Source organism: Lissotriton helveticus, chromosome 5_1 (genome assembly GCF_964261635.1).
Source record: "Lissotriton helveticus chromosome 5_1, aLisHel1.1, whole genome shotgun sequence".
Classification (NCBI taxonomy): domain Eukaryota; kingdom Metazoa; phylum Chordata; class Amphibia; order Caudata; family Salamandridae; genus Lissotriton; species Lissotriton helveticus.
Window position 1 is genome coordinate 191,900,894 of NC_136065.1, and position 23,796 is coordinate 191,924,689.

Sequence of the window (23,796 nt, forward strand, 5' to 3'; positions counted from 1 at the left end):
GGCCACGGTTGATGACTGCCATGCACACAATACGTGTTTCCCTTCGGACATTTAAACACAATGCAGGCATTTTCTTCTTTTCCGAGATCACAGCACTTTGACATTCAGAAATTAAAACAAACTTTTGGATTTTTTCTTTACAGATTAGTGACCTAAGAAGTTATAGTGCTTTACAAGAAAGAAGACTCAAAAGGGGGGTTTGAATAGTATGTTGCAGTAATAACATACCAAAAGAAAGTGGACAGCAGCACGACTGGTTGTGCTCTTTAAGCTGGAAATTCAGTTTCAAAATTAAAGTTGCTAAAAGATGATCAATATGTTTGAGCCTATTGCAGACCACTGTATCATGCCTCTAATTATGGGGCATATTAACAATCTCATCTCCAGTATAGTCCAACCATGCTGACACTATTGTTTGTACTTTATGTGCATGATAAAGCGGCACAACATTTTCCATCTTTTAAGAAGTGCAAAATTAAGTTCCACGGGGATAAAGGGAATGAAAGGCGGTCAACGGCAATAAAAAAACAGAAATGAAAAGACACACAGGAAAGTAAAACTCACAAAACTCTGAGAACAACGACACTAGAAATGAACGGGTTTGCCTTCTGCTACAACCAACATGTATAGAAAGGAACCGTAAAAGAAACTCGTATAGTATACATAAGCTCAGGAAGCTTGAGACTTAAAATCAGTGCTAGCCCCAAAATGAAAAAGGTTTTTAAGTGCTGAGAAAGCCTCCGCCGACAGCATGAGAACACAAATGTGAATCCTTGAAACTTTCCAAGCTGGCGAGTAGTCATTTTATGCAATGGCACAATGCAAGTAGCAAACATATTCAAGCAAAAGACAGGTTGACATTTTTTCCACAATCGATAAATCCTTAAAACCAACGTTTATTTGCAAGAGGTATGTGCTTCGTTGCTTTTTACAATCAGGGCAATAACAAACTGGTTCACAGACAGTGATAAGGAGAAAAGTTAGATGACGGTATTCCAGTTTCACTCAACACAGCAGTCCCTAGCCTATGGAGTGGAATACCTCCTCGCATGATAGCTATAGATCTTAATACAATGATCCCAACAATCCAGGACCAGCAGCTGTCCCTTTGGTGTCACACACACACCCACAGGGCAGGCAAGACCCTCTCGAATTAAGATATTATAGCCACCCCCTTTGGGGAAAAGAATGATCTCTTTGCGTCCGCTATCGGCAACAATCAAGTCCCCTCTTGTGTCTACACACATCCCAGTAATACATCGGAAATCCTCATTTTCAGAGAAGAAGTGGCTGATTTGGCGGCCTAGCTGTCCATCCGGGCCCACTGAGCCAATAGAAAAGCCACCCTCCAGATGATGCTCTTGTTGGCGATTCTCCAAGTTCAAGCCTAGCCCCTGCGTGAAGTAGACAGTGCCCTCTGCATCACAGGTGACAAACTTTGGTCTCACAGCACTGCACAAACGACTGTACTTGACCACACCAACACTGCGGTCCACTGTCAGCAACCATATCTTCCCCCCTTCTACATCTGTCACCACAAACTGTCCAGAAGGCATGGCAGCAATTCCCCAGGGCTTGCTGAGCTGACTTCTGTGGCATGCCACACAATGACCATCTATGGTATATACCTTGACAGAGTTATCATAGTGGTCAGTCACACCAATTAATCCATGACTGCTCATAGCGACAGAGAGTGGAATAAGGTTGGGGAGATCTGCTCCAAGAAAGCTCAGTACGAAGTTGTCAATACCAGTTGGGTTACGTTTAATTTCTCGCATAAATCCTTTTCGGTTGAAGACTTGGATTCGGAAATTACCACGATCTGCAACTAGCACTTCCCCCTGGGCAGTGACATGTAGACTAACTGGTAGATTGAATGTACCAGGCGCGCTACCCTTGCACCCCATCTTCTTCAGAAAATTGCACTGATGGAGGCCTCCTACAATTTCTGGTAACTGTGGTCTGGCAGGAGTGGGATTTGGAGGCAGGCTACTCGTCTCCTCATGCATATCCACATCCTTGAAGGTCACAGAGGAGGATGCAGCACTGTCCAAGATAGTTTCCTCCAAGTTGACAGTGTAGGGTTTTTTGACTACCTGCCCCACCTGTAATGGACCCACATGGCCCACTTTAAGGAGCTCTACCTCTTGCAGGGTCAGCTCTGTTTGCAGACCAGACATCAGCTCCAGCTCCTCCTCTTCCACAGTTTCTTCTAAGAGGGCTGTGTCTGCCTGCCTTATCTTGGCTAGGAAATAGTCACACTTGGACACAATCTGCACCTCTGCTATGTTCAGCAAGTAGCTTTGCTCTTCCAAAACCTGGTTATTAGTCTTCTCAGCCTCCAACAGGGCACTTGCGAAAAATGAACGGGACTTGGCCAGTTCTTCTTGGATGCGGCTCTCCTCTTTGTCATACTCATGCATGACTGCTTTGTATTTGCATTTCAGATCTCTCCCTAGCCCCTCCAGTGAGGCCTTCCTCTTCTGCACATCAGCCATCCACTGACGAAGACTGGATAACCTGGACTCTAGCCCTCTCCTGCGCTCCTCAGCAGCCTCCTGAAGGGGAAGTGTACTGTGCCCTTGCTGCAGGTGTTCCTCTTCCTTGCAGGAGTCACAAATCACTAGGTCACAAGTCTTACAGAAGTGCCGGGGAAGTCGCCGTCCACAAGCCTTGCACATCAGGGCACTAACCGCATCACTCACGCCAGCAGTGTCAATAATCTTCAGGACAGTCAGGTTATCAGCGAGTTGACTCAGATGAGTTACTTTGGTCACTCTACTGCAAAAGGGGCAGCGGATCCCGTTGATGCTGTTGGCTAAGAGCTTCTCCAAGCACAGTCTGCACATAGTATGTGCACAGTGCAAGAGCTTGGGCCTCATGTTGTCCTCAGTGAAGGTCTCCATGCAAATAGGACACTCGAGAACCTCACGCAGGGCATCAGGATTCAGACCCGGGGCGGTTGCCATGTTGTCTCTGGGTAGCTTCCCCTAGAATAAAAAATAATAAATTAGAAAAAGCATGTCATACGGATTTTTGAAACAAAAAAGTAGTATATATATTTTGCCTAGATTTTTTTAGACATTTTTTTTTAGACATCATACATGCATTTCTACCAAAAATATTACCACAATCACATTAGTTTCATATGTGATTTACCTTTTGCAAGCCAGCTCTATTGAACATAGTGGAATAATTTAGCTCCTGAAAGACTATTAAAAACTAATCATTGTTAATTGGTGTTCATAGGTAGACATGAGGAGGCATTGAGCAGTGCATTGCATGCTGTAACTTTTAAACATGGGTTGACTTTGGGGCTTCCTCGCTTGACCTAATAGTGTGATCCTAGGGAAATTACCTTATTTCACAGTGTAAAATTTTCTTTGACTGTCAAATTTGTGAGCACACTCAAGTAATTAATTCCTGGTTGAAGTGAATTACTATACTCGTATAGTTCAATGTTGCTTCGCTTAAATCACCAATATCTGATAGATATACATCAATGGCAGCTAGTGACACTTGAAACAGGTGAGGCCTAAACGTTGGATATGACTTTCATGCAGTGAGCGACACGAGCAAGCTTTATGGACAAACATGGGATCCAGGCTGGGTCCTCCTCTAGAGAAAAAATTGAAAAAAAGATTGCCATAAGGTGCATTTTAAAGCAAATTAATTCAGTGATAAAGCAAGGCTTATAAAGCAGTGGGGATCACATAGTTTGAAATATTAAACACATTAAAAACTGCCCTATATCTTACTGCATTATTATGTTCAACAGTTACTGTGATGTGTAAATTCGGCCTTTTAAAGTGTGTGCTTGCCCAGTGTCTTGCACTGCATGCAGCATCAACTTTGGAAAGAAATGCTCTAACCAGGCTTCGCGAAGTACCCACAGCTGCTTACTGCACTCAGTCATACAGAAATATGTGAAGACAGGTCTTTAAGTGGGATGAAAAACGTGGGGGCTCTCTAAAAGGGAACATGTAAAATAAATGTCTGTAATTCCCATAGTGAGCTACCCAACTGGTATTTTGGTATTTCTCGGAAATGTAACTGCATCCAGATATATAATTCAAAAACTGATCAACACCTAAAACCGGTCAGTATGATTGGCTTTGTCAATGGTTGTTACCTGTTTAAGATAAATGAGTAACAACAAGGATTTGTTATAAATACTTAACCTTGAAAATGTTTAGATTCTGAAATTTCAATAGTACTGAAGCCTGTGGAAGGAGTTTTGGCCTTCAGTTATGAGCGCTTTTTTCTGCACACCTAATCTATCTGTACATCTTCAACCACCTCTCTTTTCTCTTCAACACCCTGTTTTCACTCTTCCCCACACCTCCCTCACTTCACCACTTCCAAACATACACTGCACTTACATCTAAGCATGCATTTCTCTTTGCCTTGTAAATATTTTAGATAGAATAGATAATCTGCATCTAACAATTTTGGGGCGGACTAATGTGATAAAAATGCTGGTGTTGCCAAAGTTTTTATATTTTTTCAGAGCAATTCCTCTATTATTTGAGAATAATTTATTTAAGAGGATAGAAAATATGATTAATAGGTTTATATGGGCAAAGGGAAAAACCAGGAGAGCACTTAGGTTCATGGTGCTACAGAGGGAAAGGGGTGGGTGGGCATTGCCAGATATAAGGTTTTATTATCGGGCAGCAGCTCTCCAGAATATGGTGGGTCTGGTGGGTGGGGGAGAAGATGAAAGAGGGAACGAGTTAGGCTCATTGGCAATATATGGTTTGTTATTAGGGCCAGAAGCAGAAAATGTTTTTTTGAAGTTTACTGAACCCAGTTATTACAAAAGGACACGGTTTAAGACACTCATCGCTGCATATACTGTATGGAAAGCTTTTATAAAAAAGTTTGGGTTAGGGCGATATAATGTATATACAAGATTGAAAGGAAATCCGAATCTATCCGAGGAAATCACTTCGGGGACTATATTGGGAGAATGGGAAAGAAAAGGGCTTAGAAAGGTTGGAGACATCTTGGGGCAGCAGGGAGTCTACCAGTTTTCTGAATTACAAACTAAATTTGCACTAGATAAAAGACAATTTTTTAAGTATTTACAAATTAGGAGTTTTTTTATATAATAAGAAGGGTGGTCCACTAGGGTTTAACAAAAACGCAATCATGGAAGTGATACAAGCAGGGGAGGATTGCACCATTAAGAGATTTTATGCAGAATTGTTGGCCTCAAGGGAGGATGATATAGAGAAATGGGCAAGTAAGTGGAAACATAGCTTAAATATTAGTGAGGAAACTTTTGATATTTCCCTAGAAATGGGATATACATTGTTATGCTCGGCGTCCTTACAGGCACAACATTATAAAACACTATATCACTTATATCATACGCCTGCTAAAATAGCTCAATGGGGTGGCATAACTGGAATTAATTGCTTCAGATGTGGGGATTCCGAAGCAGACTTAGTACATATTTTTGCAATATGCCCTCACTTGCAGCCAATGATAAAAAATATTGAGTTTTTTTTTCAAAGCTTAGCAATAGACGTGACTCTTACAGCGTCAATTATTCTCTTGGGGGTAAAAGAAGAAGGAAATGAACAGCAACAGAGTAACTTCAGGGTAGGTGAGAGATGGGAATATTTTTTGTTTATGGCTATGGCAGTATTAAGACTCACTATTGCATCGGCATGGTTGGACCCTAAAGCACCATCATATCACCAATGGCTGGCTAAATTACTTTCAATTCATAATTTGGAGATAGAGATTTATGCAAGAAAGGGGAAAAAGGGTAGGAAAACTGGTAGGCAGATCTGGGGACCTATTATCCGGTGGAAGGAAGAGAGTTTGGACTGAAACATGTGATTTATGTATTTATTGGTTTAGGAGGATTCGGATAGAAAATGTTAATATTGTTTGATATGTATCGAGATTACAAAATATTGCATTTCTTTTCTGTTCTTCTTTTTCTTTTCTGACAACATGTTTAGATATTTGTAAGATAAATGCTCTTGTCGTGCCCTGTATGTATGTAAAAATATGGGAAAAATCTGTCAATAAAAAAACTTAAAAGGGTAAATATTTTGCCATTTGTGCACCCCTTCACACACTTTTCCACAGAATTGCAATTGGAATACATGACCGTTGTTCTGTGCGCTCTGCAGAGGCCAACGCACTGACAAGCACTTTGCTTTGGCTACAGTGTCAAGTGTCAGAGCTCTCAATCAAAGCCCCTCAAACACATGCACAGCTCAAAGTATGGACAGAAAAATACAGAAACACAACATAATTCATTAGCCAACTCTTAAGGAAGGTAAGATAGGAACTAATTTGCTGACATGCATGGCCTTAACGTTTTTAACACTCATTGTTTATAAAACAATTCATGTTCATTGGCATTAATGTTAAGAGTATGAAGATAGGGACAGTTTTAATGTCAAACAGCAGGTAACTGTTAACTGTAAGCACATAACTCTCGCTTGACTCAAGGATATTTGGATCAACTTCACTAGAGAACAAGAACTCTGGCTGCTGGTCTTTTGGTTCCATTTTGCGGGGGAACAAATAAAGCAGCTCCTCATCTAATGGGGCCAGCAATGTACAGCCAGGGCTGGGGTGTCGTAGTGGGGGAGGTTAGCGTGGCGAGGGGTCTCAAAACAATATGCACAACAGAAGATTAGCATTCTAACACTTACCATTACCAAGGACATGGCACCAAAAGGCATGTGCTCGTATCCACACATGCTTGCATCCACTATGTGTGACGTATGAGAAAGGGTGGGAGCTATGTCTGTGAATGACAGATGGCTGCTCTCACGCAGGGAGGAGACTCCGGCACCCAAAACCATAACACTGAAAGTGTCAGTGGCCTAGAATGGATACTACCATAGACTACAGTGGCAAAGATTCATTATTCGAACAGTAAGCCCTACATTGTGAGTCAAATTTCAGAAATTAAATTTTACTGCCTAGCTTCTGTCTCCTGCTTCTGAACTAGGTGATGCAGGCAGCCTGGGAAAAACAGCCCAGACGTAAAGACATTGATTTGTTTAAAGATATGATCGTATCTCTAAATAAAATCGATCTATTTAATATCTGTACAGGAATGTGTAGGAATTTCAGAGGGTGCATCCCCAGGGCCCTTATGGAGAAACCACCAAGGATAGATCTATATTACACACACACACACACACTAAAGTCACACACAAACACATACAGATAATACACAAACACCTAAATGCACACATATTGATTATGTACATTATAATCTGAAACGGTCTCTTGGCTTACTCTTATTTATGGTCTCATGACATTCTGGTGGAAGAGGATACCTCCGTCTTTATCATTTTATGTGTAGAATTTAATATAATAGCTCTGCATGCAGAAACATAGCCAGGTATTAACACCTTGCCTGCGGCGCCGATTCTCCCCCGGTGCTGAACATTCCATTCGCGGTTGTGGTCGTGACGGAACCATTCCGTCATCCGCACAACTCAACCGTGAGGCATGACGGAATGGTTCCGTCACAAGCATCGAAGGGGTTAATACGAAGGCCAAATAATGTGTTCTTTTTTTGTTTTTAAGTTTGATAGAGCCTTCTCCTATTTTGCCCAAGATATAGGGTGGGATTTTCAAGCCCACTTCTTCAATGACACAGCTCCTATGTTGACTCACTCTACCTAGCCAGATTCTTAGAGCTCCCCTCCCAATAGAGGTGTTGGCTGGCCCATCTCTAGAGAGGCTCTTCCATGAAGCTGGGCTGAATTCTGCTGCCAGTACGAAGGGCTGATCTGTGTGCCACTTAATATTATGTGGTTCTGCAGCTCAGACCTGAACTGCAGAGTTATGCAGGTGAAAAGTGGAATGATTATACCATCTGTACTGTACAGATACAACTTCCTTGATGGACAACGTCTAGTGGGTGTAAATCACCTCTTTCTGTCTCCAAAATCTAATTCTTACAAATAACCTGCAGAAAGCCCAGCTGTCAGTACAGCAGAGGATGCCCAGGATACTGGAGTTGCTATTTGCCGCCAGCTGTTCCTGACACCTGGGACTTCCATTCCGAAACCACTTCGCTGCTTAATTCCTGCATAAGCCCTGAGAGCGGACGGCTCTCCAGCAGGCCAGCAGAAATAATTCCCATCTCTAGTGACCATACTTAAGTACCCCAATGTTTTCCAGTGCACAAACTAAGTTTTTTAAGTGCTCCCTTATAACAAAAGCTCGGTGTGGTACAAATTCCTCACTGCTGATACTAATTAAAATGTATGCTGTCTAGTGCCCACCATGTGCAGGAAACAAGCTGCCTATATATCAGTGCTTTTTTTTATTTTTATTTAAGAACCCTCATCCTCCCAAGAAAAGAAACTGGCTGCTTTGACATGGCAGCGCCCAGCATTCAGGAAAGTGCTCTCGGCAGGAACCCTTTTGTCAGAAAGTAAGTGCCACAGTGGCAGATAGCCCTAAATAAAATGGGGCGTCGGGTACGCGAAAAGCCTGTCGACCCAGACAGGCATGGTGGGTTGCCCCATTGAGTCAAAACGAATCCCTCAATTATTATAAGAAACTGGATCGCTTTCTTGAAAAACTATTGTGCAATTCATGTTAAAAGGCTTATAGATGCTGGAGTGGTGTGGCTCACTGATTGTGGAGTGGTGTGGCTCACTGGTTAGAGGCGGCAGACCCGGAAGCAGAGAACGGCCCGGGACCAGGGTTCAATTCCAGACGTGGCAGGGTCGTGGACCAGGGTCAGCGGACTTGACAATTCTCGCCTCGGTGCCTACTCTAACCAGGGATCACACTCGGCAACTCTGGGCATTAAGCTTGCCTCATCTCTACAACGGCCCCCCACAGACGCCGGGGATGCCTGGTTTCACCTTGGAGATACCCAGAAGGGACCATCTCACAGGGAAAGCCAGGACGGGTTCCCCAGCGGTCTCCAGCGCCGGGACGCTTACGGGCAGCTGTGCGCTTTACAAGTCCAACACACACATGCTGGTAAAACTTACATTTTTTGACAACTGACAAAGTTACTTTCTAAGATTTATTGCCCTATGAAACCATGTTGAATGCGAAATACACCTCTCCTTGTTTTGGACGCAAACATATACACATACATCTTAATAGAACTTCAATAAGTATTCCCCACTTTGATTAACAAAGTAGAAGTTAAACAGCTGGAATCAAAGACATGACAGGAGGCCTGTTTCTGTGCTGCAGTATTAACAGGGCCACGTGAATTATGTGATTGTTCACCCACTGCATTGTTCGCCTAATTACAGAATTGCCGCATTTGCCACATAATATATCTGGCGCATAATCTGCAGCTTTTAACACGAAAACAATTTCTAGCTCAAACGGTCCAAATGTTATTAAAAGCACAGCAGTGCGTGTTGCTGCGCAGTTGTATGCCCCTTGCAAAGCTGGACTGTCACCTTTCTGTAGCTTTTTGCTATTTTGGGTGTTAAACTGGTACGGATGAGGTTCAACCAATGCCCGGGGAGTGTTAAGTGAAAAAATGCCAATGTGATGAAGTATTCTAATCATAAAATGCGCCGCATTACGCCACAAAATTAGCTTTTTTTGCTGCATAATATACTCAACCCTGCCACATAATGTGGCCCTTCTCTGAGCCATAATTCCAGTGACCCTGAGTATTGGCTAAATGTCTCCAGAGACTTTTCTCACGATTCCGAAAATGTGCTTAAATCCTCAACTTAAAAAAAAAACACAAAAAAAAAACGATGACTCCATCCTTTCAGAATTTGTGAACAGAGTCTGGCAGTGGCAGGCTACCACACCACCGATTCGCAGGTTTTTTTTTAAAAACACAACTCACAGCACTACTTTTTAAAAGACATGTTAACCTCTCCTCTCCTCTCCATTCTACACCCATTTGGCTTAGTTTCTGCACTGATCCGGGCCTCTCTACCGCTATTTCACCCATTCAATATATAAGACTGTTGTAATTTATACCTCATTCATGTTCTTTGTCTATAGTACATGTCCCATCGCCTTTGGGTAATGCAATTGAATCTACTTCCTTTACAAACCGCTTTAATATCGTTATATAAAACCACATAAATAAACAAATATTAAAGACCTGTGCTTAGTTAAAATCACCTACTGGTTCACTCACTGTAGAGTAGGAGTGGCAGGAGTGTTTTATTTTTTAAATGACAATGCTTCTTACCTACAGGTTGACATTGAAGCAACACAATACAGCCAATCATAAGATTTTATAGAGATTTACGAAAAGGAGTTTGCATTCAATGTAGGCTGACTTCCAGCTCATGGGAACCCAAACAAATGAATGAATATTGGACGTGTGAAGCACGAAACTTAGCCAAGGGCATCAAGGCGCTATAAGCCGAGCATATGGGTGCAGATAAGGAAAACATGCTCATACCGAGGACTGTGAAAAGAGCCAGGTCTTTAAGGCTTTACGGAGGAGAGAATGAGACGCCCGACTCAAAAGCTCTTCCGGGAGGCAGTTCCACAGTTTAGCAGCAGAGGAAAAAGTCCTTCCTCCCCATTTAACCTTATTAAATCTCGGTACTAGAAGCAGGTTTTTATCTGCGGAACTAAGTTCCACTGATGCCTTGTTCTAATCACAATACTTGTGTGGAACCAACACACATAAACCCCCTAGTGTCATCTTCCAATATTCCAATTGTAAATTCAGTTCCAATACCCCATCAGCTACCAAACACGGCAACCTCATCCCAACCCTCCATTCGGACTTCTAAGAAAAAAACATTATGGAACACATTTGTACACATTCCTTAAAAGGAGAGTACACAAATTAAAAAACGCCAGCATTTGCATTTGCAATGTTACATTATGTTATGTTAACAGGTATTTATTGAGCGCACGGCTACCAGGAGTGTCCCGATGCTCAAGACAAGAGACCCGCAACACTGAGCCAAAGTACTCCAGTTTAAGGCTGCTGTTGGAATAACCTGGTTTTTAATTTCCTTCTGAAGGCGAGGAGATCCTGGGATTTCCTCAAAGCGAGAGGAAGGCCATTCCAGAGGCGAGAAGAAATCACTTGAAAAGATCTGCCACCCCTCCGAGAGAGCTGGATACCTGGGGTGATGATCAGTGACTGGGTGAATGACCTCAGAGTTCGACACAGAATATAGTGTTGTAGTCTGTCCCCAAGATACGGAGCACCAATTTTATGAAAGGCCGTAAAAACCAGCACCAATGATTTAAAGGCGATCCGTTTCCTAATAGGTAGCCAGTGCAGGGAAGCTAGGAGAGGTGTGGAATGGGTTCTCGGCCCGGCCAAAAAAATGGCTCTGGCAGCCACATTTTGGATCACCTGGAGGCGGCCAAGTAAAAATTCAGGAAGGCCAAGATACAGAGCATTTGCATAGTCCAATCTCGACACCATCAGGGCTTGGACTATCATCTTCCGGTGGGGGACCGGGAGACGAGGCAGACAGTTCCTCAGCATCCCAAAACAGGGTCCCCCGGGCACGGATTGAATTTGGGCCTTCATTGAAAGAGAGTCATCAAATTTGATGCCCAAATTTTTTACAGTCTGAACGGCTGCAGTGGGAGAAGACATGTCTTGCGGTCACCAATGGCGCCATAGACCACAGGACCGAGAGCCGAAGAACATCATCTTTGACTTCTCAGAGTTGCACTTCAGTTGGTTTTTCCTGAGCCAGTGGAAAACCTCTGATAAGCATGTGTTTATCTCCTTACTGTTGAATTTGGAGCTCTTCCCGCAGGTGAACAGCAATTGTGTGTCATCGGCATATGACACTATCTTAGCCCCATAGTTCTCTGCGAGATGCACTAAAGGAGCCATATAAACATTGAATAGAGTGGGGCTAAGAATTGAGCCCTGAGGGACCCTCACATTCATAGGGGACATGGGTGCAGAGAAAGGCGGGCACTAAATGGTTTCCTGGTGGTTATTCAGGAAGGAATCAAACCATCTCAACACTGTGCCTCCGATCCCGCCCTCTTGGAGCCTTCGTAAAAGTCCACTGTGGGGCACGGTATCGAAGGCCGCGGAAAGATCCAGCAGCACCAGAGCTGCCCTGCCCCCCTTATCCAGAGTGAATTTAATAGTTCCACAACTTCCAGGAGTGCAGTCTCCGTGCTAAAATTGGCTTTAAAGCCAGATTGGCTTGCGTGGAGGAGATGGTTGGGCTCAACATAGTCCGTGTTCACCGAATTAACATAGGTTTCCAGAACTTTAGAGAAATATGGTAATACGGATATCGGCCTATAATTAATGGCCACCGAGGGATCAGCCGTAGGTTTTTTTAAAGGAGGAAGGATTTTGGCATTTTTCCAGATCTTAGGCAATTACTCATACAATACACAACACCCCATTAGAAGGAATACCACACTCCCAGGTCCCTCTCATTTTTCTAGATTCTTCTTTCATTAATATTCAAGCACCCAATCACCAAACTAACAGTCCCCCACTACAAACCTTCTAAAAGACAAACGTATGAAGTTCTATTGCAGTCCTAACTTCTATTCAACGCAACAAAACACAAACCAGCTTTTCGAGTCCAACTTTACTTCAAGTTTGATCATTCATCCCTAATACCGAGACCCAATCAAACATACAAAATGTACTCCAAACCTTTTATCAGATACACCCAACCTTTACTTCACATGCTAGCAGCACCTTAATAGCTCCATGTAACACCAACACTGTACAGAAAAGGAAAAGTATCCAGTGCCGTACATGATAAGGCTACTGCAAGTCACTGAGGAGTACCATAACCATATAAAGGAGCGAGACCGATGGTTATGGAATTCCTCAGAGACTAGCAATATCCTCATCACGTATGCCAGCAGTTACTTTATCCTATATAGTACATGATCACACCATCACCTTTCCCACAAACCACTTAAAACCTTGATGTCAGTCTTTAATATGCAGGCCTCGACAAATCTACTTGCCCACTTCAGTGGAGAGTCAGGTTTTATCAGGGCAAGCTATATTTAGGGAATACTAGCCTCTTCTGGCAAGCTGACAAACAACATGTGTTCTATTCCTTCACAAAGTGAAGGAGCATTAAAGAGGTCTTTAAATTTTGTTTTTATCTTGCACATGTATTCTGTGTTCAGAGACAGAAGTCAAAATTCAGTTTACAGCTACAATTACTTTTGTTTACTCTGCAAATTTCCATGGTTTTGTGAACTGTCTGACAAATGGGAACAAAAAGCATGAAATGAAAGGCTGTAGGATGTCAAGTTTTATTCTAATACACATTTAAATAGCTTAAAGGTGAATGGTACAAACATTTCAAAAATACATTTCAGTAGTTATGAAAGCCTTTGTTTTGTACTTCTGTGTGATGAACACAAATATTTTAATGGGACAAAAATAAACCAGAACACTTTATTTGGTGATGTGCAAATGTTAAAAAATATGCTGAAACCCAATTTACACAGATTGTTTCATCACTACTTAGTTTTATAGGTAAAACTGCTTGTTAGCGGGAATGTTTTGGGCTATCTCAATGAAAATGTGATGCCTGTAAAAGACCATGCACCACCACTTCTTGCTTTAGTAATATATTTATTAAAAGCAAGTTTTTAAAAATAAACTGAAAAATATTCCTGCCCCAGCCCTAATGACAATGCTATTAGTAAACTAAGCGGCAAGTCATGGATCGGTCTACCCTATACGTGGGCTAGATTCTTAATATGCATGGAGCAAACGTTTGTCTATTAAATTAAACCAAATAGTTTTTTTTTGTAAGGCTGGAATGCTGAAAGACGCTCTAATATGTGATAATGAAGAAAAGAATGGCTCAGTGAAATTAAATATTGGCCTAGGATGACATACTGGGAACGGTTTACGGGTCATGTTCATTACAGTTAGGTCAAGTAGAATGCTCAAGTTGCTAGACTAGCAGGTCTAGTATAATATTTTATCATTTTTCGAGGCCTGAATATGAAAGAACGAGCATGTTTGCAAACAAGTGGCATAGAAATAAAACCTCTAGGGCAAAATTAAACACATCAGAAACCCGTTAGATATTTGTTGTAAACAGATATTAGAAACAGTTCAATACAAGTTAGTATTCTAAAAAATAAAAACTGTAGTACCTTGCAATTTGCAGAAACATGCAGAAACATTCTAGCTTTTCTCCTACTATGGAGTGCACAAAATAAACATGTGCTCTCTGCTTGTCACAGTAAGCTAGAAAAATAGAGCAGAAGAAAGAAAAGTGCTGTTGCGTTTTCACTGCTTTAAACAGCTACTTCAACTATGCTCCATGACCTGACCTGACCTTCCTTTCACCTCGGCTGCAGGCTGGTTGTGACATCAGAACTTCAATGTATTAACTTATGTTAGAACACTGAAATATTGAGACCTCCTTTGAAGACAATGGAGCAGCTCAGGGCTTCTTATGACTGGTATAAGCCTTCTTTTCCAATGTTTCTCTCTCGGTTTCTCCCTTTTGTAATTTCAAACATTCTACCCAAAGTGGGTGGAATGCTCCAATAGCCTTATAGCCCTTCTTCTCAGACTATATCTGTTGTCAAAGGCTCTCACCCTTGTTAACTCGGATTCAAGACCTTTAACAACCTGTATTGCCCTAGGCAGAGGGCTATAAGGCTATAATAGTCGAGTTTTTATGTATTTTCTTCATATCAATAACCTGTATTATATATAATTGCTGAGCCAATCCCTATAAAAGCTGTGTGCCTTAAACTACCTAATACTGTAGCGTATTTGGCCTATATGGACCCTTTATCAAAACATACAATGTAACTTCCAGCACTCACATCACACTCCATATAGCTCAATACCACATCTTCAATCAACATTACGCCCATCCCAACATACAGCCATCCCTTACACTAAAGAAAACATGGACCTCTTGACCCCCAAACACCACCGTGCCCCTAAAATGTAAACCCCATTATGAAAGCAATGTAAATACCCTTGCAGCACAGAAGCAACCCACTAAAACTGTTACAGTACTCCACATATCCTGCACACTTTCAGTACTATACTGCAATGTTCCACACAAAAACCGTCCCACAACAGAGGACATTATTATTTTCAGTCCTCAACACAACCTTAGCCGACTCACCAGCCTCATGTTATGATATCAGAAACAAAAAAATAAATACAGATATACATTGGAGGTTCGGTCAGACCTTTTTAGGTCGAGTCTTAGCGCAGCGCGCATGCCCTGCTCTACGAAGAGGGCCCTCTTGGAGCTGACCAGCACTTTGCGCACAAGAGAGCAAGCTTATGCTCAATGTCCTGACATTCCATTGGCCTTTGCATGCGTCTTTGTAAAAAGGCAGCACGCAATTGGCCAAAGGCGTTTTTTTGTCCCACCTTTTTGTCCCAATGTTGACGCCCACGGCCTAATGCTTGCGGTTACCCGCACGGGCGGAATTTGTTTAGAATTATCGTGCCCAGACATGGGCGCGATAATTGAAAACATATGGGCTGCTCGCTCTCACGCGCATTCTTCACAGGTCCCAGTGGGAGTCGTGCGCTGTGTTCAGGCACCCGGGCCTGCGTGGAGTTGCTTTTGTCCAGTTTAGTGGGCTGTGTCTGTCTTTGGTGTCGGGCACAGGCAGTGCCTTGTTGTAGCCTGGTTGCCTGACAACAGACAGGCTCTTCGAGTGACCGAGCAGGCAACTCCCTACAGCTGCCAGTCTCCTCCCTTCACCAACTTGTGTAGCTTTCCCTTCTCAACCAAGTGCCCTAGAGAAGCGGTGCTTCGTTACTCACGGCTTGTTTCAGTCACGGCAGAGGGGTTGGCACAGTTGCGTAATCGTGTTTGTACTTTGCATACTGAATTGGTCTTTCACACACCCTAACCGCCTCCTTGCTGCCTGAAATCCACAGTAACACATGGTTTGGAATCGGATTTAATTGAGTCGACACCAGAGGGGTGATGGCTTTGGGGACCTGTCTCGGCACCTCCTTTTTAGAACAATCAGTGATTAACACCAGCAGGACCCGGACCACTTAAAGCCCCAAGTAAAGCTCATATTCTGCTGTGGTGACAAACTGATATTTGGGACACAATATTGTGCTACAATGATAGGCATATGTTTCGGGTCAAATGTGTCTATTCGCTGCATATGACAAGCTGGTGTTGTGGGAAAAACGAGTGCTTTTATTGCGAATGGCAAGTAAATTTTTGGGGACAAATATGCATATTTTATGCAAATAACAGCATTTGAGAGTGTCCGGTGTTTAAAGGATATGTCTTCAGAAGTATGCCATACACAGCTTTGTTCTGTGTCTTTAACATAGTCACGGTAGTGGTGTAAACCTCTGTTTTGGGGGCACACTCCACTGGTGCAATGCAAAGCTCTGATTCGAAACGATGTAAGTGTGTGTATTTTAGTCAAGCTTTTCTTTTTTGTATCGTTTTATCATTTATTATTACTTTAAGATTGTTTCTTTGGATACATTAAATACATTTATGGGGTTTTGCCAATATTAGGGAAATTTCTGTGACGTCAATGATGTCAAAGGTGACCTGACCTCACTTTGTGACATGCATCTCCTACCTGTGTGCCCCTAAGAATGGTTTACCAAGAGGTTAACCAAAAAACTCCAGCCTGGCTCCGAACAGACAAAGGGCAGAAACACCTGTAATGGAACACTTCAGGTTTTTGCCCTATCGCCTGTCTGGTAGTCTAAGTTTCGCGTAAACTTTTCCAAAATTAGAAGTGCAATCAAAATTTCTCATTTCAAATAAAATCAGCATTCTCGGTGAAAGACATTTAAAGCACCATGAAGCACATACCAGCTATTAAAAAATAACTAAATAAAGCACACCACCGTATTAGAAGACTAAACTGACACACCTAAGGAGGTAATAATTGTTCTGCGCTCCTATCTCCAAGGAAAATACTGCACACATTCCTTCATGCCATAGATAAAATACAATTCACGCATGGAACTGTGACATAATCTACAAGATTCACATGAAAACAGACCTAGGGCGGACATTCACCGCATAATGTAGAGTCTAAGAAATAAGCTTGCATTTCACATTGTTTGTGCCTATGTGCATCACTTATATTTATCAGATATAAATCTTCTTCTCAGAGAAAGAATTCCAAAACATAACATAGTGCCTGTCCACGTGTATGCACCTGTCTGTAGCTCCAAGTGACATCCAGACTGTCGGCATCAACAGATACCAGAGAGATTAAGGCCAGGGTATTAACCGCTTCCGTGCGGGGCTGTTTCCCCCGCTGTGCTGGGGGCGGGACTTACAGCACCCCCATGCTCATGACGAGGTCAGCTCGTCAGAAGCTACGGCGCTCCGGTGCTCATGACGAGCTGAGCTCGTCGTGGCTACACCCGTTCCAATGGAACGCTCAGCACAGCAGGGGAAGCAGCCCAGCATGCGAGCATTCCACGGAACGGGCGAGGTCATGACGAGCTCAGCTCGTCATGAGCACCAGAGCGCCGTAGCTCATAGCTCATGACGAGCTGACCTCGTCATGAGCACTCAAAGGGTTAAGGCCAGGGTTTAGAGATGTTCATCCCAATGTATCCAGAACAGTTCTGGTAGCAAGTGTACAAGAGACGTGGCTAACTTCAAGTCCAGAGGGGCTGGGTCCATTCCACATGTTCAGGATATCCATCCACTATGAAATTGCAGTATAGTTACCAGCTACTGATGTCCTGAAGATCCAGCGTGGCCCGCCCCCTTGACCGATGATGGATACCACTGTCCTCTCTGGAGATCTCTGTGGTCAAAGCAGAGTGAGGTTTGACCACAGACCACAATGCTGTCCATTAATGAAGGGTGAAGAAGGCGTGTGACCATGCACAGACCGCCGAGACATACCTTGCGGCCCAGTTGGAACAATTTTAATTTCTTACTTATTTTCAGATAATTCAAGCCCCCTTGATGTCAAGCTGTATTGAATTATATATTAAACTTTAGAAAATGTGGTCATACAAAAAAAATGTTTGAGCTGCTGGGGTCAACCAGCCAAACAATACCAGAAGAAAACTTGAATCTTTAGATCTGGATTTCTTTTTATTCTTTCAACAACATTTTACAGGGAAATCAGTGTCTAACGAGACTGTTTCGCCAATTATACGAAAGATACACTAAGGGTGACTTGGTAGACTAGTACATAATATTAAATTAAGAGATACTGACATTGCACTTGGAATCGTAGATTTAATTGGCAGATGTCCATAACCACAAAAACAAGCATTGGCATAGCCAATAGGTCTCGCCTTTGGGACCTTATAAGTGTTTAGTTATCCAGCACAATATCCGTGGTTCAACAAAATCAAGTGTTGCATGACTAAACACTTATGAGGTCCAAAAGGCGAGACCTATTGGCTATGCCAATGCTTGTTATCCATGGATCTGTTCATCCGTCAGTCACATTTTGCAAATGTTGGTTCTTGTATGCTTTCTACTCTACATATAACATGCCATATATTCCAACCTTTGTGTTGAAAATCGTAACACCCGATGTGTGCTCAGTGCCAGCCTCTTTACAAACCACCCCATAATACTTCAATTTGGTGTTACTCACCTCTATCTCCAGGGGCATCCCTTAAATCATGTCCCATTTAGTCCACCCACTTTTTCCCAATACCTCCCTCCAAATCATAAGCAGTTATGATAGCTCCATGGGCTTTTGTGTTGAAAGTCTTCAGGTTGTACAACACAAATATAATCCCAGCAGACCAATGTATAAATCTCATATAAAGTCAACAGAACAAAATCTTGTCCAGGATGTAAGATTGGAAATGACGAGTCTACTTAGGCTTCAGTCTACAAAAGTATCTACGTTTCGAGGACAATAACAGCAATCTGCTATTACTGAACGTGGAAGGGGCACTTACATAAAATAGAGAATTCAAATGACATTTAAACTAAATATTACAGCTCAAATCAGAGCAAGACACACCTTCATCCTCATAATCTAAAATATTCATATGCAACCAGCCCAGGACTCTCACAACTTCACACCCCAAATATTTCCAGATCCAACATTGTTGGTACTCATAACTTCAAATCATGTACCACTAACCTTCAAAGTTGGTATCATTACACCCCTGCATTCATATACCACTCATGCATCAACACCCAAGATGCTCAATCCCAACACTGCATATTCAAACAGAAAAAGCACCCCAGTAGTAGAAAGTGCCTTCCAAGCGCGTGCTAAGCAATACGTGCTATTTCCACGTAAGCGCCAGCATGCTTGCCTTAACCAGGCACATTCGTGGTTAAGGCATATGCGCGGCATAGATGCTGGAATGGGCTGGCCCGGGAACAGGAAGGATCAGGAGAGGACGCGGTGAGGTAAGTGGGGCTTGGCTGGGTTTTGCGGGTGGGTGTATTTTTAAGGGTGGGGGGAGTTTTTAGGGCTCGAGGAGAGGTCAGGCTACTTTTTATTAGGGCTTGGGGTCGTTCAATTTTAGGGCTCAGGTGTGAACTTTACCACACATCTCTCTTTACCAGTCATGCCTTTTCCACAAAATGGTGTGGTAAAGGCATGCGGTATTCAGGCGCATTTGTGGTAAGTGCAGAGTTGCAGAGTTGTAGAGGCATGCATGCCTCTATCATACAAACTCCCAGTAGCATAATACACCACATCAAAGAACACAAATACCCTCACTAAACTTGCTTACAAGTTCCCAACACACTACAATGTAAATGCTTCGAGTTCAGAATCCTCTCATCATAATGTCTCAATTACTACTATTAAACTAATAAGGTTACCCTGCACATAAGCAACTTCGATAAAAAATCCTCGCATAGTAAAAACCATATAAAGCAATTTGTCAAAACTTACTGCAAGCAAGAAAAGAAGTTCTGGTGGTAACCGGCGGTGAAAACCTCTGGTACAGGCCTACCATCTACAACAGGTTCTTCCCAGGTCATACTAGTTTCGCAACAGATATGCACAAAAAAAACTATTTTTTTTTTTTTTTAAACTAGAGCAATATGTCATCCTAGTCAGTTTTCATATCCTAATGATTATACTGTGGAAATGCCCTGCATCAAAGGGTACCAGTAGCACGGTTCAAAGACTACAACCGATTTGGAATTTGGTTCTTCGTTTGATATGTTCCCTAAAGAAATATGACCATGTGTCTATAGCCGGTCAGGTATTTCATTGGCTGACAATCCAGAAACATAATTAATTTAAAATAATGTATACTGCCCATCGTCTTCCTATCAAGTAGCTTTGGTGCCTCTTCTCCATGAACCACTTAGGCCTTATCACCCTTCTTCCACCCTACGATGCAATACAAACTTCCTAAAGACAAGTTCCTCATTTTAGTAGGCAGGGACTAGTACAATGGACTTCTAAGGCCTTGCCTCTGCACTACTAAACAGATCGATTGTGTGCAGTGTCTCCTTCTCTATAAATCAGCAATTTAGAAAGCCATTAAAGGTTATTTTTTTTAGCCTAAGTCTAATTCTGCCACTACCTCTGAAGAGCGTCCAGCTATCTGTTCCTTTAGCCAAGACCCCTGCAGGTGAATCTACTCTCCATCAGTATCTACTACTCTTCCATTTTGTTAGCCTTATTAGGTATACTAGCACACCTCAATTAATTTTCTATTCTGATATGACATGCTCAATATGAATTTTTCTTTTCACACCTCACCAAATAAAAACTTTATTCACTGCATTGATGTCTAATGTTAATTTATATTTTTTGATTTATGTGCCATCGATCTCTACTTTTTCTTTGTGATGTAGCCCATCTTTCACAGTCTACTGCATCCCAAACCATTTCCAATGATTCCCGTTACATTCACCCACTGCCAAACGTTCTCCTTCTATTATTTTACTTTCACATGCCACTTCCTAACCAAACCAAATCAACAGTTTCGTTTCTAACTTAACCAAACATTGCCACCGTTTCCAGCATGAAAGTACTTCACAAGTGTAGCAATCAAAATGCATTACACTTCATAGGCATTCAGTTCCAATAGTATGAGAAGCATGCAATACATTCAACACTGCAATGTCACTCAATATAAACCGTCACTAAAATATGAACACACCAACAGCACCACACCTTGTCATTACGCCACCATTTTAACCCATAGCCACAAATCTTAACTTCATATAACCAAAAGAAGTGTAAGTCCCCAAGTAGTTCTACAACTTAAAAAACAAACATACACACAATGTAACCCTAGCCAAAAGGGAAAGAAGCCAAAACTCTATTCTAATCAACACCACATTTTAGAAAGAACAAAAAAAACTATTTCCAACTCGTGCAACCCATTATATAAGACAGCACACGATCCATTTTAAAACAAAGCATTTACATACGAAGAAAAACCCTCACGCCTTAAGATACAGTACACACCAATAACAATTGATCCGGTCATATCGACATACAATTTCAGGTCCTCTATTTCATAACAGACAGTACACCATCAATCCCAGATTAATCACTTCTAACACAGCAATGACTCATAAACAGGGCCACTGGAATTATGCGACTCTACGGCTGCTGCATTTTCCACATAATTAAGAATTTGCTGCATTATCCATCATTATCTGCAGGATTGTAACCCCAAAAAAATGTTTTCCTAGCTCAAATAGATCAAAGTTACAACGCATTAACTTGTGTTACAGTGCAGCTGAATGCCCTTACCAAAAGTCAACTGGTCACCTTTCAATTGTTTATGGCTGTATTAGAGTGTTAAACTGTTACTAATGAGGTGGGGCATTTGCCCAGACACAGGTAATGTGTAAAGAAGAAAAACAATCTAAACAATGCAGTAATCATTTACTAAGTACCATAATTTGCGCCTTCCTTGCTGCATAATTTAGTCAGCATTGCCGCAAAATTTGATCCTCCCATGCCTCATATTTCCAATGGCCCTACTCACAGCTCGCTCACCTCCACCCAGGAACACCACGTCAACCAGTCTATATCATAACAACCCATATACTTGTACAGAGAAAGTTTGTTAAAAGAAAATCCCATATACCTCCATCCCAGAATTGTTTGTATCTCATATACCTGCAGCCCCAAATCCTGTCCAGGAATATAGTGCAGTGAGGTCAATGCTTGTTGCTGAGATTTTCCCTGACCCACATGAGACGAGTTTGAATTCCAGCTAACGTCGGTAAATTCTGTAACATTAAATTGGTAACAGTAAATTCTGTAATTAACAGCAGTTAAAATCGGCGGTAATTAAACAGCAGGCTTAACAAATGATTAACTTATGTACCTCCGCCCATAACTCTACAAGGGAGGCATTTCCAGTCCGCCATAATGCCCCACATACTTACATCTTGTCCACTTCTAAAGAATCCGTAGATGCCGCTGACCACCATATCAAAGCTCTTGGTATACCCCGCCATCATAAAGTCACACTAAAGAACTCCTACTAACAACTTGAAATATAAACCATGCATCTAATACCATTAAATCTCCTATAGACTAGAAGCAGAAAAAATAGGTTCCGTAGTTTAGCGATAACATTTGCCTAAGAGACAATATCGGTCATGCTGTTCAGGTGGATAACAGAGATGTAAAGCAAAATGATGGGTACATCTGCAGAATGTGACGAGGGGCTCCGAGTACCCCATATTTCATAGATATCCATTGACAGGCTAAATGGGACCCGCGGTACGGCCCCCGGTGGTTAAAGTAGAGAAACAGTACACGGGATAGTATTAACACACTTGCCATTAACAACACTACAAAACTGAAAACATTATGGTTTTATTCGCATTGGGGAAAAATACGTCCGTAGATAACATCCCACGTCGCAATGTTGTGTTAACCCGTACCACCACACCCCCTCCCCCTCCCTCTCCCTCTCCCTCTCCCTCTCCCCCTCCCTCTCCCTCTCCCCCTCCCTCTGCAGCATGAAAAACACACATATGTTTACATTATTGAAGTGCAGGCAGAAATTGACCCTGATCCTGTCACCCCGCACGCTCATATCATAGCCTCGCTTTCAAGAAACACAGACCCTTGGTGCCTGGCCCCGGAGACCCAACCTACCCCGTGGTGAATGGACCGGAAGCCCGGGACTCCCTGACGAATCACCGCCCCACGGTTCCAGTGGCCCCTACTCTGCCGTTTTGCGACTCCGCTGCTCTGCCTGGAGCTGCAGGATGACGTAGTTCCCGCGCCGTGGAGCACGGGATATGTAGTTCTAAGCAAATGCACTAAGCTGCTAAACTGCACGCTGGGTGCATGGTGAACATTACTTCGCGTGTTTCGGTGGCACAGCTAGCGAATGATGCCCCTTGTAGTTGAAAGTCATTGAAAAACTTCCGAGGGGCTCCCACAGATGTACAGTGTTTTATTTGGTGGAGAGCGGCTGGGTTTAAAGTTGCGCTGTATGCCCTCCAGCGGCTTCCTGGAACTAGATCTGTTTAGTTAATTGAACTCATCTTTAAGGTGCAAGCGACTGGACGGAATGCCGGTTCAATGATGCTGTATTATGGATCGTTTGTTGTTTATTTTATTATTTTTACTTTTTGGAATCTTTAAATATACACATTTTTATTCGGAAGTTGCCTATTTTTCCGTGTTTTGAAGGCGACCATCGTTCATCTTTCACCCAGCGTTTTGATTAAGCGCTCACTTTGCTTTTACTTCTTGTGATGAATTGGAAGTACCCAGGTGGCGTCCTTTCAAGATGGCCGCCAAAGCATCCACGTTCAGTTCCTCTCGTGTAGCCCGGCCAATGTCTATTCACTCTACTGCTCCCACACTCCCAAAGTTTAATGATTTTATTTTTATTTATGCATTTTTATATAGCGCGGACTTTACCCGAAGGTGTCAGAGCGCTTCACAAAAGGA

At 42.5% G+C, this 23,796-nt stretch overlaps 2 protein-coding genes across 6 annotated transcripts in view; one reads left to right on the forward strand and one right to left on the reverse strand.

Moving 5' to 3' along the window:
* Positions 1-23,796, forward strand: part of ASTN2 (astrotactin 2) — a 2,754,112-nt gene that overhangs the window by 2,367,650 nt on the left and 362,666 nt on the right. The window lies entirely within an intron of this gene.
* TRIM32 (tripartite motif containing 32) lies at positions 790-23,103 on the reverse strand. Of its 2 annotated transcripts, none has more exons than XM_078641983.1 (2): positions 22,990-23,103; positions 790-2,990 (listed from the first exon to the last, which is right to left on the reverse strand). In XM_078641983.1, the coding sequence occupies exon 2, from the start codon at positions 2,967-2,969 to the stop codon at positions 1,026-1,028; it is 1,944 nt and encodes a 647-aa protein (XP_078498109.1). In that variant the 5' UTR covers positions 2,970-2,990; positions 22,990-23,103; the 3' UTR covers positions 790-1,025. The 2 variants fall into 2 exon arrangements, with proteins under 2 accessions (XP_078498109.1, XP_078498108.1); XM_078641982.1 differs by having other exon boundaries at positions 22,901-23,028.

Excerpts from the sequence above, each read along its gene's own strand:
- TRIM32 (XM_078641982.1), bottom strand. The coding sequence starts at position 22,927 with ATGAGCGTGCGGGGTGACAGGATCAGG. Across the intron at positions 2,991-22,900 it reads TGCGGGGTGACAGGATCAGG|GGGAAGCTACCCAGAGACAA; the intron begins GTCAATTTCTGC and ends TTTTTATTCTAG.